The 13,005-nt window shown below is 25.0% G+C and overlaps 3 protein-coding genes across 9 annotated transcripts; 2 read left to right on the top strand and 1 right to left on the bottom strand.

The window, feature by feature from the left end:
• Positions 1-146: 146 nt before the first annotated feature.
• LOC117216939 lies at positions 147-1,725 on the top strand. Its single transcript, XM_033464122.1, has 4 exons — positions 147-288; positions 784-1,066; positions 1,158-1,386; positions 1,472-1,725. Exons 1-4 carry the CDS (start codon positions 266-268, stop codon positions 1,552-1,554), a joined length of 618 nt encoding a protein of 205 aa, XP_033320013.1. The 5' UTR covers positions 147-265; the 3' UTR covers positions 1,555-1,725.
• A 280-nt stretch (positions 1,726-2,005) lies between these two features.
• LOC117216937 (mitochondrial 2-oxodicarboxylate carrier-like) lies at positions 2,006-6,882 on the bottom strand. 5 transcript variants are annotated; one of them, XM_033464118.1, is made up of 8 exons: positions 6,687-6,882; positions 6,497-6,599; positions 3,782-4,010; positions 3,548-3,654; positions 3,363-3,419; positions 2,671-2,970; positions 2,398-2,543; positions 2,066-2,186 (listed from the first exon to the last, which is right to left on the bottom strand). In XM_033464118.1, exons 3-8 carry the CDS (start codon positions 3,960-3,962, stop codon positions 2,066-2,068), a joined length of 912 nt encoding a protein of 303 aa, XP_033320009.1. In that variant the 5' UTR covers positions 3,963-4,010; positions 6,497-6,599; positions 6,687-6,882. The 5 variants fall into 5 exon arrangements, with proteins under 5 accessions (XP_033320008.1, XP_033320009.1, XP_033320010.1 ...); XM_033464117.1 differs by lacking the exon at positions 6,687-6,882 and having other exon boundaries at positions 2,006-2,186; positions 6,497-6,680; XM_033464119.1 differs by lacking the exon at positions 6,687-6,882 and having other exon boundaries at positions 3,782-3,988; positions 6,497-6,680.
• Positions 6,883-6,904: 22 nt separating this feature from the next.
• LOC117216936 (ectonucleoside triphosphate diphosphohydrolase 5) lies at positions 6,905-11,961 on the top strand. 3 transcript variants are annotated; one of them, XM_033464114.1, is made up of 7 exons: positions 6,905-7,020; positions 8,851-8,981; positions 9,094-9,502; positions 10,280-10,453; positions 10,856-11,284; positions 11,363-11,539; positions 11,690-11,961. In XM_033464114.1, exons 1-7 carry the CDS (start codon positions 7,000-7,002, stop codon positions 11,765-11,767), a joined length of 1,419 nt encoding a protein of 472 aa, XP_033320005.1. In that variant the 5' UTR covers positions 6,905-6,999; the 3' UTR covers positions 11,768-11,961. The 3 variants fall into 3 exon arrangements, with proteins under 3 accessions (XP_033320005.1, XP_033320006.1, XP_033320007.1); XM_033464115.1 differs by lacking the exon at positions 6,905-7,020 and adding an exon at positions 8,052-8,183; XM_033464116.1 differs by lacking the exons at positions 6,905-7,020; positions 8,851-8,981; positions 9,094-9,502 and adding an exon at positions 9,843-9,942.
• The last annotated feature ends 1,044 nt before the right edge of the window (positions 11,962-13,005 follow it).

Raw genomic sequence — 13,005 nt, 5'->3', positions numbered from 1 at the left:
TTGAAATACTCTTTAAATTTTATACAGTCATATAGAAAAATATAATAAAAATAAATCAAGCTACCCATGGAATTTTAATTAATTAATTAAACGTATTAATATTTCACGCCATGAAATTGAATCGATCTATTAAATATGTAACATGTTTCCTTCAAAATGGCTTCCCAAATATTCTAGCGAAGTTCGTTGATTTCTCTTCGCGAAACACTATGTATATATAAATTTCGATATATATATATTTACATAAAAAGAGAAAATAGAAAAAATGCCTAAAAAGAAGCAAGGAAGGTTGGTGAAGTTATTTTAATAAATAATAATTTTAATAATTTATTTAACTATAACTTTTTAAATTATTATACAGAAGAATATTTTATTACAAAAATTTATATTTTGTCACTTTATAATAATTAAACTGTATGTAACTTAATAAAAGTTAGTAACGTTAAAATATTTAAAAAAACGTCCAGGACTTTTATTTGTGAACATAAAGATACAAAATGTGTAATTTATATAATAATACATTAAACGTCAAAAGAGGTTAGGTTATAAAATAAATATTGGAGTTTCATTCTTATCAATGTTGAAATAATAACAGAATAGAAAATTAATATGAAATTCAGTTAAGTCTCTATTAATATAAATGTACTTAAATTAAGAAATAACTATTTCTTCACTATTTTTTTAATATTAGAAGAAGTATTATTCTTTTATATCCTTTTTTTAAATTTAATTCCTTATTTTTAATTTTAATTAAAAAATAATATTTATTTTATATACATATAGAGGTAAAACAAGAAAAGAAAAGAGGGAAGTTAATGAAGACAAGGAAAAGCAGTACTTCGAAGAAATTATTGATATAGATGAAAATACAACAAAAGATTTTGAATTTCTATCAAATGCTCCAATTTCTAAAAATGATGACTTTGTTTTTCAATCAGAAAAAAATTGGGATGTTGATGTTTTCAAATACTCTGACTTTTTTACAATTGATCTAAAAACATTATCTGCAGCAATAGAAGCAATTTCATTTAATGAAAATGTTAATATTGATGCAAAGTATTTTACTGTAAGTTTAATAATATATCACACTAATTTAGCTTAATCCTGACTCTTTAAAAAATAAGTAAATATTACTGAAGTGTTATTAACCATTGCAGGATGACCAATTAACAGATATCTACAATACTGTGGAACGAGGTAAAGAAAATTATAATAAAATATTAAGTGACTCAGAAAAGATGATTGTAAATAATACAAAACATGAAGACGAAAATCAGGATTTATTAGAAAATACAGCTGATGATTTAGACTTTTTATTGTCATGTCATAAACCTGTGACTGATCCTTTGATAGTTGTGAAATCTGTATCTCTTTCTTCCAGCTCTGGTATATGTTTATGCATATTTAGAATGAAATACTTTATTTGAAACTGTTACTTTTAAGAGGCTAATGAAATACATATTTGTTACAGATTCAAAAATAACAAATAAATCTAATACGTCAACCAAATCTTTGGACTTAGAAAAGTGGCTAGATTCTATTTTAGATGATTAACTGTGAATAATTTATTATATTGTTATCTCTGCAAAAATTTCAGAAAATCAAGATAAATATTTCTGAATATTTGCATATGAACCAAAACAAAAAATTTATTTTTTTCTAAATAAACATTATTAAATAAGCATTAAATAGCATAACAAATAGATTAATAAAAATTAGAGTATATTCTTTTTTGTGATATATTTCAACCTTTTTTTTACATAGACATTTCAAATTTTATAACAGATATAATTACACAATTTTCTTTTCAACAACATGTTGTATAAATCTGACATATTTTTTATTTTATATTGTTGGATGACTGGATTACTTGTATAAAACATTTATTTGTAAATTATTAATCTTTAAACACACTACCAATATCACTAAATCTAAGGCTAAATCACATTTCTAACTATAATCTCATACAAACAAATACATATCAGGGAGCCATTTTTTTTTAAACAATTCATTGGTAATGTAAGAAATGCATTGTCCAATCTGCTCTGTAGAGTAAAATTTTATTTTAATCACCAAACTGCATATTGAGAAATGCTGTCATTTTATCATAAACTATAAGCATAATTGCACCACCTGGACCTAATCGTAAGATCTTTGGTAACAATCCTTTATACAAGGCTCTAAATCTAAAATAAAAATATTCACAAGCTATGAATATTAAAAAGCATTTCATTGTGTACTTACTGGTTGTTAATCAGATGCAATGAGATTATGCAAATAAAAGAAGAAACACTACATGTATGAAATTATAAAAAATAATATAATTGTATAATAATAAAAAAAAATAATTCAGAATGTCTAGAATAAATATAAGAATCTGAGTTAATAATTTTTTACCCTTCATTTTGATAAACTAAGTAAATAGTTTGCAGAGTACCCTTATACTGGATTGTTCCTTGTGGACCTTGAATACGACTTTTAGCAACATCAAAAGGTATGTTCATACAGGATGCCACCGTCCCAGCTATAAAACCTATAGCAAACTAAAAAATACATGTTCTTTTTTTAATTACATACTGATATTTATAATAAATATATATCCTTTTTCATTACTAAATTAATTATAATTAATATAAATGAAATGCCTTACATTTTAAGGCTGAAATATACCTTCAGAAACAGTTCTGGAACATATTCTTTTTGTTTATTCAGTCGAAGAATCATAGAACGATAAATCCCAAAATAAAAAGCATTGAAAACAGCATTTCTCATTATTGTAGCAGATAAACCTTTATTAAGACCATTTAGTCCAAAACCTTGGTTGTAAAGAATATGTCGAGTAACAGCAATAGTTGATGGACTATCACTGATATGTTTACGATTAGACTGCATTTGTACTTTAACTACTTCAAAAGGATTTATTAAAATTGCCTCTGTTACACCTGTTAAGAATCCAGCACAAAAAAATGCCTAAAAGGCATTATATAATTGTTAAAAATTTACATATTTAGTAACATACTTTAAACATTATGTTATTTCATAATGTACATTACACATTGAAACATTCAGTTATAAAAAGTTTAAATATGTAAACAAGTATGGCTAGTTTACTTAAAAGAATGATACACTACTTATAATAATATAGCTAAGATATTAAGAAACTAATTAATTAATAAAATTAAATAAAAAAGATATATTTGTATCTTATCCAAGTAAGTTGTAATATACCATAATAATCTTATAGCTATAATTATTTTTAAGAAGTAGATCACACTTTGCCTACATATCTCATAAAACTTTCTCTAGACGTTTTTTTTTATTAATAGAAGTACATCAAAGAAATTTTCCAATGGAATACATACCATTGACTGTGACATGTGATTATTAAAAAGCTTCTTGTACTGTTCAAAGGAGAAAAACTAAAAAATTAAAAGACATAGAAAAAATAGATATAATATTCATATAAAATTAGTAATCTTTGAACTAGATTTCATTTTAACAATTTACAATGAAAATAACGAAAAAAGAACTGTTTCATATTACATACTTTCACAGCTCTTTTAGGAGTTTCCATGATAATTGGCGGTAATATACCTTTCCAAAATGCTGCAACTCCCTCATTGTTATACATTTTATTCATACAATCTCTAATTCCTATGATAGAAATATAAATAAAAAAAATGTTTACAACTAATTAAAACAAGACATTAAAATACATATCACAATAAAGTAACAAAAGTAATGCTAAAATAAAAACATATACAAATAAACGATACAATGCCTGTATAGTAAAGAGCATCTTGAGTTCCCATTTTAACTTGCAATTGGAAACGTGTTTTAATAAGATCCATGGGGTGCATTATACAAGCTTCTACAAAACCTGCAGAACCACCTGCACCAATCTGAATGATAGCCTCCTTTATAAGACTTGATTTACGTTGAGTAATTTCTATATGTGCCATTTTGTTTCAGCCTTTTTTCCTAGGTGCTTAATTCATTAACTTTCTTAGCTTTTTATGAAAGAGAAAACATTATAATTTTCTTCTAGAGATTTTTCTTATACTTTATTTTGATATACATATATATTTAAAAAATGATACATATATATACATATGTAATTAATGTTATTCATTTATACAATTGATTCTTATAGTCTTACTTATTTAACATATTAAAAATATCAACCTACTTATGCAATTTAAATATTTTTTCATGTTGTGTTCTTTTATCTACTTATTAAATATTTTTATTTACTATTAAAAATATTATGAAATATTATGAAATAAATGAAGTTCTAACAAAAATGTTTTGTAAGTAATCAAATTTAAATTAACTACTCTTTCTTATTGATCAAGTTTCATTATCATTGCTACTATATTGCAATTATCTACTTCATAATAAATTTTTTAAGAGAATATTTTTTGAGTATTTAAGTACTCAAGAAGAAATATTTTTTGATATAGAAAGTTTAGTAAAATGATTTGCCAAATTGATCTATGTTATAAATTGCCAAACATAAATAAACAAAAAATATGTTTTTGGTAAACACATGCTTGTTTTAATTTTTATAAAAATATTGGGTTAATAAAAAACATATTATTTAGAACAATTTTTTTTAACAAAAATGAATTTTTTTCATGCAAAAGAAAAAATGTTGTTACAACACTAACGAAGAAAATGAGATAATTACATCTTTAATATACGGTTTTACAATGACTATAACAAACTTATACTAAACCAAAGTACAGAAAATTATAAGAGCATGATAAGGCAATATCTTGTCACTCTCTTGAACAATATTACGTAATTACAATCTTTAAGTTAATTGTAAGTTAAGTCAGAATCTTAAAGCTGAAATGATTCGTTTTCAAATGCATTGCTATATGCGTCACTTTTAAGTTAAAATTATGTATAAAATATTTAGTCAAAAACATTCTTTACTTTTCTGTGTATAATTTTAGAAACTTATCATACAGCTGAATTTATGTCAATTATATGAATGTACATTACGTATTTTCAAAATTATTTATTTTGAATTAAAATCGTCGATTTAAAACTAATCATCGAAAGTATTTATTAACCATTCAAAAAAAAAAAAAAAAATCGAAGTTAATTAATAGATAAATGTAAATATTTATAACAAATATTATTTAACACAATTTATATATCACAGTCAAAAGAATAATTAATAATTCATCATTTATTAATTGGTATTGGTATAATATTAAAGTAGAAAATATTGTTTAATTTACTTAAATACATTACATGCATTACAATTACAAATATATTCTTGACCATACAAATAATTTGATTTCTTAAACTAGCAGGAAGGAAAACTAGTTTATAAATATACTAGTTTCTTTGTTCAATCAAGGATATTAAAATTGTGCAGCACTTCTCATACATTTTTCTTTTATTTTTCTCACATTTATATTAGAATATCTAAATATACATTATGATTTTTATAATCGAAGACTTAATTTTAATGTAGATATTTTTCATTATACCACTTCATGCAATAATATAAAAATTCTATATCTTTTACATCCAAATAAGTAATGATAACTCTTATAATTAAAAGATAGAATTAAAGGATTTTATAAGTAAAAGATTAAGAAGAATAATTAAAGAATTCTAAATATTTTTAAAGTATATAACATTTATTTTCTAATATATTTCAAAAATATTGAACTGAAATTGAAGCTGAAAATATTACAAGGGATATGATTTTCTATTTTATACAGGATAAATGTAGATACTCTATGTTTTGGAAAAAATCAACAGAATAATAGTACATACTATATATATAGTATTAATGGTGGTACTACTACTAATACTAGTATCTTCAAAAGTATAACTAAGCAATATAAAATATAAAACACCTAACAACACATAAAACAACTTGATCTTTAATCATGCAGTCTGCTAACTTTTGTATATTCTATATATTCTAGTTACTGTAGACTTAAAAAAGAGCATGTTTTCTACACACAATAGTTTTTATAGAAAATTTACGAAATATTTTTTCAAAAGATGTTATAAAATTTTGATTAATTAAAACAAAGCTATTGTATACAATAAAGAATTTTGTACACAAAACAATTGAATATTTCCATCTAATAAATTTAGTGCTTTACTTTTTCATTTGACTTGATTTTTCAATCGAATATTTTTATTTTGGGATCAAACAAACACTTCGTTGCTTTGTTACACTTTGTTATATTAAAACATTCCAATTAATCCTTTTCTTAGCCACAAAAATACAAGGAATGTTAATTACTGTTATCATTGTTATTTACAAAAAATATAAATTTAGAACAACCAATGAATTAATTATATATTAATGTTTTAAAGCACGATAGTATAATTAGATCGCTGTTAGTTTTTAATCGCATCCATCGTGCCAAGATATTCTGATTGGGTAAGTTAATTGTATATATAGATACTTTTATCAGTTGTTGAAATAGCCTCAGATAATAATGAATTCTTTATTCACCTTCGTGATATTCCGTTTCGTTTAAGTAAACCGTATTTGCAGCCTTGAATTATTATCGCTACCATTTTGTAGTTACAGTAGTTCCTTGTTGATTGACGGTCAGCTTAATTAGTTTTTGAGGGAAATAATATGGGAAATATAGGAATCGCTCACAAGATGAATGCAAATTGGATACAAATATTAAACATACTTGTCTATGGGGCACTGTGTTTTAGCCAGTAGCCTACTTCACGAAGCTACTTGCAAACATCGGTGGGGATAAAGATAGTCAATAAACAAAGTAAAATTCTGGCCAGTTAACGCGGCACCACCACTACTTCTCTGTGGCATTACTTCTGCCGTTCTGCCTATCATCGTAATGTCATATCATAGTCGATAGTAGTATATACTACTGACTGCTGACAATCAAATACCTAGTCACGAAACGTCACGCTGAACGAAACGCTGAATCTTTTTTTATTTCTGTTATATTTTAATTTCTATACGGACGAAATTTCAATAATATGGACATTAGGCATAGAAAGGTTTGTTTCCAGCATTTTCTTCTTAGTAAAATTCGTATAGGGTATTTAAATAGGATTTTCTTTTTCTCATCGATTGTATATGTATTTCGTATTATCGTTTAAATTTGAAAAATGGATTGTAATATAACCTAAATTCAAAGCAAATATACTTTTACATGTATATGAAAGTGTAAGTTATTAGTGACAATGCGTTTACAATAATTTAAATGGTGTAGATAATTTTGTAGATATAGATTAATATATCTTTTCTTTAATTAAGAAAGATTTGTTCTAATTCAAACAATTGTATGACGAAACACTTACAAAATAATTGATGAAGTAATGTCAATTAATAATCGAGAGTTCAGTTACGTAACTTTTGAAGTAAAATTCCATAAATGTAAAACATTTTACCATTTTGTGAAAACTTCTAACTTTATAACACATATATGTTTGTTGATGTTACAAAAGTCTGCAAATTTTTACAAATTATTGAGTAATTTCATATCAAGCTATGGTTAATTTTGAACTGTAATACAAAAATCAAAGCGATTGCAGAGAATTTCATCATGTTGGTATTATATCAGTATAGTTTATGTTTCTTCATTGTTTATGACATTATAGAGTTTATTTCAAATTAATTTTTACCCCGAGTTTCTTAAAGTTTCAATAAAATAAAAATACGTTTTATCTAATTAATATTTTTATTCATAAAACGAAAGAATGTATATCTTTGTAATGCTTTTTATATTTAAAAGAATAGAAATATCTCTAGCATTCAAAATTAATTATAATTTATATATACACACTTCTAAATTAATCATGAATTAGTATATAGTAGTAATATATTTGTATTAAATCTCGCAAAATTTTCCGCAAGAAATGTTCTAATATTAGTAATGTTTTTTATTTAGCCTTAAGTTGTGAATGTATTAAATAAATACATGGATTTTCTAGTAAATCAGAAATCTGTGGTTTTAAATATTAATATTTAATAGAATGTCTTTTTTATATTCTACTCTATTTTTCCACTATGCAGCATACATACAATTTTGGAAGTTCCGTATATAGCGAGTATATGATGCTTTTATTTTCTTCAACTATTTCTCTATATAAAGAAACCAAAACTACCTTCGTTGCCTACATCAGCTACTTGAATTGCATTTTAGATGCGATATATTCCAGTGAGTTTAAAATTCCTTGCAATTTTGTTTATTTAATTGTATATTGTAAACATTATCGATATGAAAATTATTAAATTTGAGGTTATCGAATCTTCTAATTTCATAATTATAAAAGTGTCATTGATGTCAACAGCTTTAAATATATTTACTTGTATTCTGTATTCTGACCGAAATAAAAATGTTTTTGCATGTTTAAATTTGTTATTTTACATTTTTCTTGTTATAAAATGGTATAATAAAAATATTTAAACTCACTTTATAAGCTAAATCATGTTTTATGCCAATTAGGAATAAGAGTCCTCATGAGAAGTAATCTTTATATACTTGAAATCAATATATTTATCTTTCTACAATAATGTATTTCTTTCTACAATAATAATTTTTTTTAAATCATCGACTTTCATATGTTTTCAGTGGCAAAAAATATAGGTGATTCTTCAATTTGTTGATCAGCTTAAACATTGCAATTACCTTCACAAATTTTCCTTTTAAAAATCCTTATAAAATTTTGTGTCTTTTTGTAGTTGAGATATAAGCAATTAATTTCGAAAAATCCTCAACAAAACTCTAATTCTAAATGAAAATAAACTGTATGTAGTATAAAATGTTTCATTGGTTATATATTTGTTTAATGTATATCTAAAATAAATTCATATTGCATTTTCAGTTAAGAACAGAAAATGAAGGTATTATTGAAGCAGATCACAAACCTCGAATTAAGAAGGGTCATCCAGGCAAAAAATATTTTGTCATTATTGCCTTATTGGGAATTCTCTTCCTAGGATACATAGCAATAGCGTATGTTTTATAATATATTATAATAGTTAGGACAACTATATATAGTAAAATATATTTTTTAAAATAGTAATCAAATAATAATAATTTGAACAATTTCACTTTGTTTTTTCAGATATGACTTAAAGCCAGTACGTCTTGGGAGTAAGGCAATTGATACATTGGCTTTTTCCTTTAATCTACAAAAACCATTTTATGTCGTAGTAATTGATGCAGGCTCCACTGGTAGCCGTGCTCTGGCCTTTAGTTTCCATGAATCGATTCTTGGTGGCAATTTGGTTTTGGATGGTGAACTCTATACAGAAACAAAACCAGGCGTTAGTGCTTATGCTGAAAAACCTAAAGATGCGGCAAAATCTCTGACTGTATTATTAGATAAGGTGAAGGAAGTTGTTCCACAAGTAGAATGGCAACATACACCTCTCAACATGAAAGCTACAGCTGGTTTGAGACTTCTTCCTGGACATAAGGCTCAAGAAATACTCCAAGAATGCAGGAAAATGTTTGAAGAAAGTGGTTTCCAGGTATGTGCCTAATATTTATGAAACTAATAATGCATAATAAAATTTTTAAAGATGTCTTCTATACACACAATTTGTTTTATGTTTAGATAATTACTTTTCGTTTTGACTTAAAATTTTCTAAGGATTTCAGCATGTCTTAGATCGCTTTAATTAGCATATTAAATGATTTTTATGTTTATGATCTTAAAAAATAGAGATATATAAAATGTAGTAGATTCTGGACACATTACATAAAAGAGGAAGTTATTTAGTATGCTAATTTAAAATTGCTTTTAATATCTAACAATTAATTAGAGTTATATATGTTTTCAAAATCCTTACATTTTCACTTTGTTGTAGTTTCTTTGTTTTAAATGTATTTTTCTCAGTGATAAAATATTCTTGTATTGTCTTCAGTAGGATTGCACACATATTTCTTCCAGAGGATGAAACTAGGTGGTGTATGTAATAGATCAGTATACAGCATGAATATCATATTAGAGAAATTAGATGCTTGATTTGTATAAAGCTTAAAAATAATATGCAAAATAGCAAATACAAAATTATAACATTTTTGTACACAACATTTTTTAAAAGTATTATTTAATTATTTCATAAAATAATCTTCCATACTTATATATTAGATATGTGTTTATATATATACACGTATTTTTTACTTTAAAAATTTAAAGACTGTATATATAACAATAGCTGACTGTAAAATAAAAAGATGCTTCTTTGCTATTTAAGTTTTAACATTAAAATAGGCGTTCATTGTTTATTCTATGTGTATTTTAGATTTCTAAAAATTCGATTTCTATAATGGATGGAACAGACGAAGGAATATTTTCTTGGTTCACTGTAAATTTTCTATTGGAACGTTTTAATACGCACAATCCTGGTAGCACAGTTGCTGCACTAGATCTTGGTGGAGGTTCTACACAAGTGACTTTTTCACCTAATTCTATACAGGTATAATGAAATAAATATAATTTTAATATTTGAAAATGTGGAATAATGAATAAGAACATAATTAAAATAATCATGATATAGTATTTGATCAAAGATATCAAATATATTCAATTAGAATCATATGAACAATCATTTCATATGAAAACAAAATAAAAAATGTATTTGATAAAAATTGTAATAGTATTATATTTATATATAGATATATTACTTATAACATTGATTTATTTATAGGATTTTTAACTTTATGTACTTAAAAAATGATGACTTAAATACGAATTTTTACTTTTTTACATAACTAGAATTTAGCTTAGGATTTATTTATTGAACAACATGCAACTGCTTTTATGAATGATAAAAGAACATATTTTTAATTTATTTAAAACATATTTAAAATTTGTTCAGGAAAAAGGACTTGATGGACATACATATTCTGTCAATATCTTCAGCCATAACATGAGTGTTTACACACACAGCTACTTGGGTATGGGTCTTATGGCAGCAAGGAAAGAGATTCTGACAAATGGAATGAACTTGGATAGTGTAAACCCAAAAGATACAATAGAAGTACGATCAGAATGTGTAAATCCCATAGTTTCGACGGAATGGAGTTATGGCGGATTTAATTATATTATTAAAGGACCCGTGAATGCAACTCATAAACTAGTCAAAACACAAAACTTTGCTGGTGGAGAAGTGGATAGGCCAATTGTCAATTTTCCAGAATGCTCAAAAATTATTGAAAAATATGTTAGCAAGATAAAAAATAAACCAGAAGGTTTAAAAGATCATGAGATTTACGCGTTTTCTTATTACTTCGATCGTGCCACTGAGGTAAATTTTTAAATTTGAAGAAAAATGGTAAGCTTTATAGAAAATACAAATAGATGTATAGTTTTATCAATATTTCAGGTTGGTCTAGTTGACCCCTTTTCTGGTGGAGTTATTCAAGTAAATGCTTTTCAAAAACAAGCAAGGGATGCCTGCGATTATCCAAATACTGATCAACCTTTCATTTGTCTTGATTTGACATTTATCTATGTTCTCCTCCGTGATGGATTTGGTCTGGAACCTAATACGAAACTTTATGTAAGAATATAAATACATTTCTATACTACATTTTATATATTTTTATTTCAGATATAATTTTTTTATTTGAAACAAACTATTAAAACTTAATTATTATAAGTTATTGAAGTAATATTTAATCTAATGCCTTTTATTTTGTTTTTTTATCAGCTTTATAAGAAGATCAATGGACATGAATTAAGTTGGGCTCTCGGCGCCGCCTTCAACATAATCCAAAATGGTTTTTAACGTATTCAAAATATAGGAGAAGGAATTGCAAATATTTTTACACAAAATTGAAGAAATTGTTTAAGTTTACAATGTATGTAAACATTTGATTTAGATAGAAAATATCAATCTATTTACACGTTTTTTATTCTTATTATAACATGTTCAGTTACTCGAATTTGGATATCCTAGTGATATGCTTATACCAGTGTTGTGTATAATGTTTTGTTATTTGTTTAAACATTCTATTTCAAGCAATTGCAGTATTAACTAAAAAATTAATATGTTAATTAAAGTAAGTCAGAGATTCTTAAGATTTGTTCATATATATATATATATATATATACATATTTTCTTAGGAATTTCTGACATAAATATTAAATTGTTTTCTATGTACATGAATCTTAAATTTTATTTTTTGATTTCTTCTAGCACAATTTTTTACAGTGGCATAATAGATTACATTATTTTTTAAACTGCTCAAATTACATCTTATTTTTTAAAAGGACTGTTTAGTGTTTTAAGCAAAATAGAGAAACTATAAAAGGGAATAAGGATTTTTTCAAAAAATAGAAATCCTTAATTATCGCATATTAGCGAATAAGATTCTTGCAGTGACCAAGCATATTGTGTGTTCAAAAAAGACAATTTTTATTCCAACAAGTGCATTAATCAGATTACTGCACAATTAGTAATTGTACAAAAATATAATGCTTTAACAAAATATTACAATTTTGGATTGTTCAACGAATATTTGTCTCAATGCATTTGTAAAATGGTTATTAGATTTTAAATATTTAATCTTTATATTAAAATGTCATTGAAGAATAACAATGTGGTATATTTTTATTACCGAGAAATTTTTTATTTCGGCAATAATGGCTAAACTGAAGAACATCACACCCAAAAAAAGATGACAATAGACTATATATATATGCTTTTTGCGATTGTCTATTTTAATCAACGCTTGGCTGTGGAGATATATTCGGCCGCTTTCAGCTATAGTCGACACTCGTACCGCGGAGATATTATATCAAATACAAATATTATATCACAATTCAAGAATAAACAAATTAGAATTAAAAGTTTTATCATTATACAAATTAGTCTACATTCTATACAATGGAAACTGCTTGATGGATAATGGAAATTGTTTCTGTAAGTATTATCATTATCGTAATACAAAAGAACAAGTTTTACAATACATCTACGTACATAAGTCTTCATTTCGTTATCGGATACGGTAATATCACATATTA

This window comes from Bombus bifarius, unplaced genomic scaffold (assembly GCF_011952205.1).
Source record: "Bombus bifarius isolate JDL3187 unplaced genomic scaffold, Bbif_JDL3187 scf7180000007974, whole genome shotgun sequence".
NCBI lineage: Eukaryota > Metazoa > Arthropoda > Insecta > Hymenoptera > Apidae > Bombus > Bombus bifarius.
The sequence above is the reverse complement of the archived record's forward strand: the minus strand, read 5'-3'. Positions and strand labels throughout refer to the sequence as shown.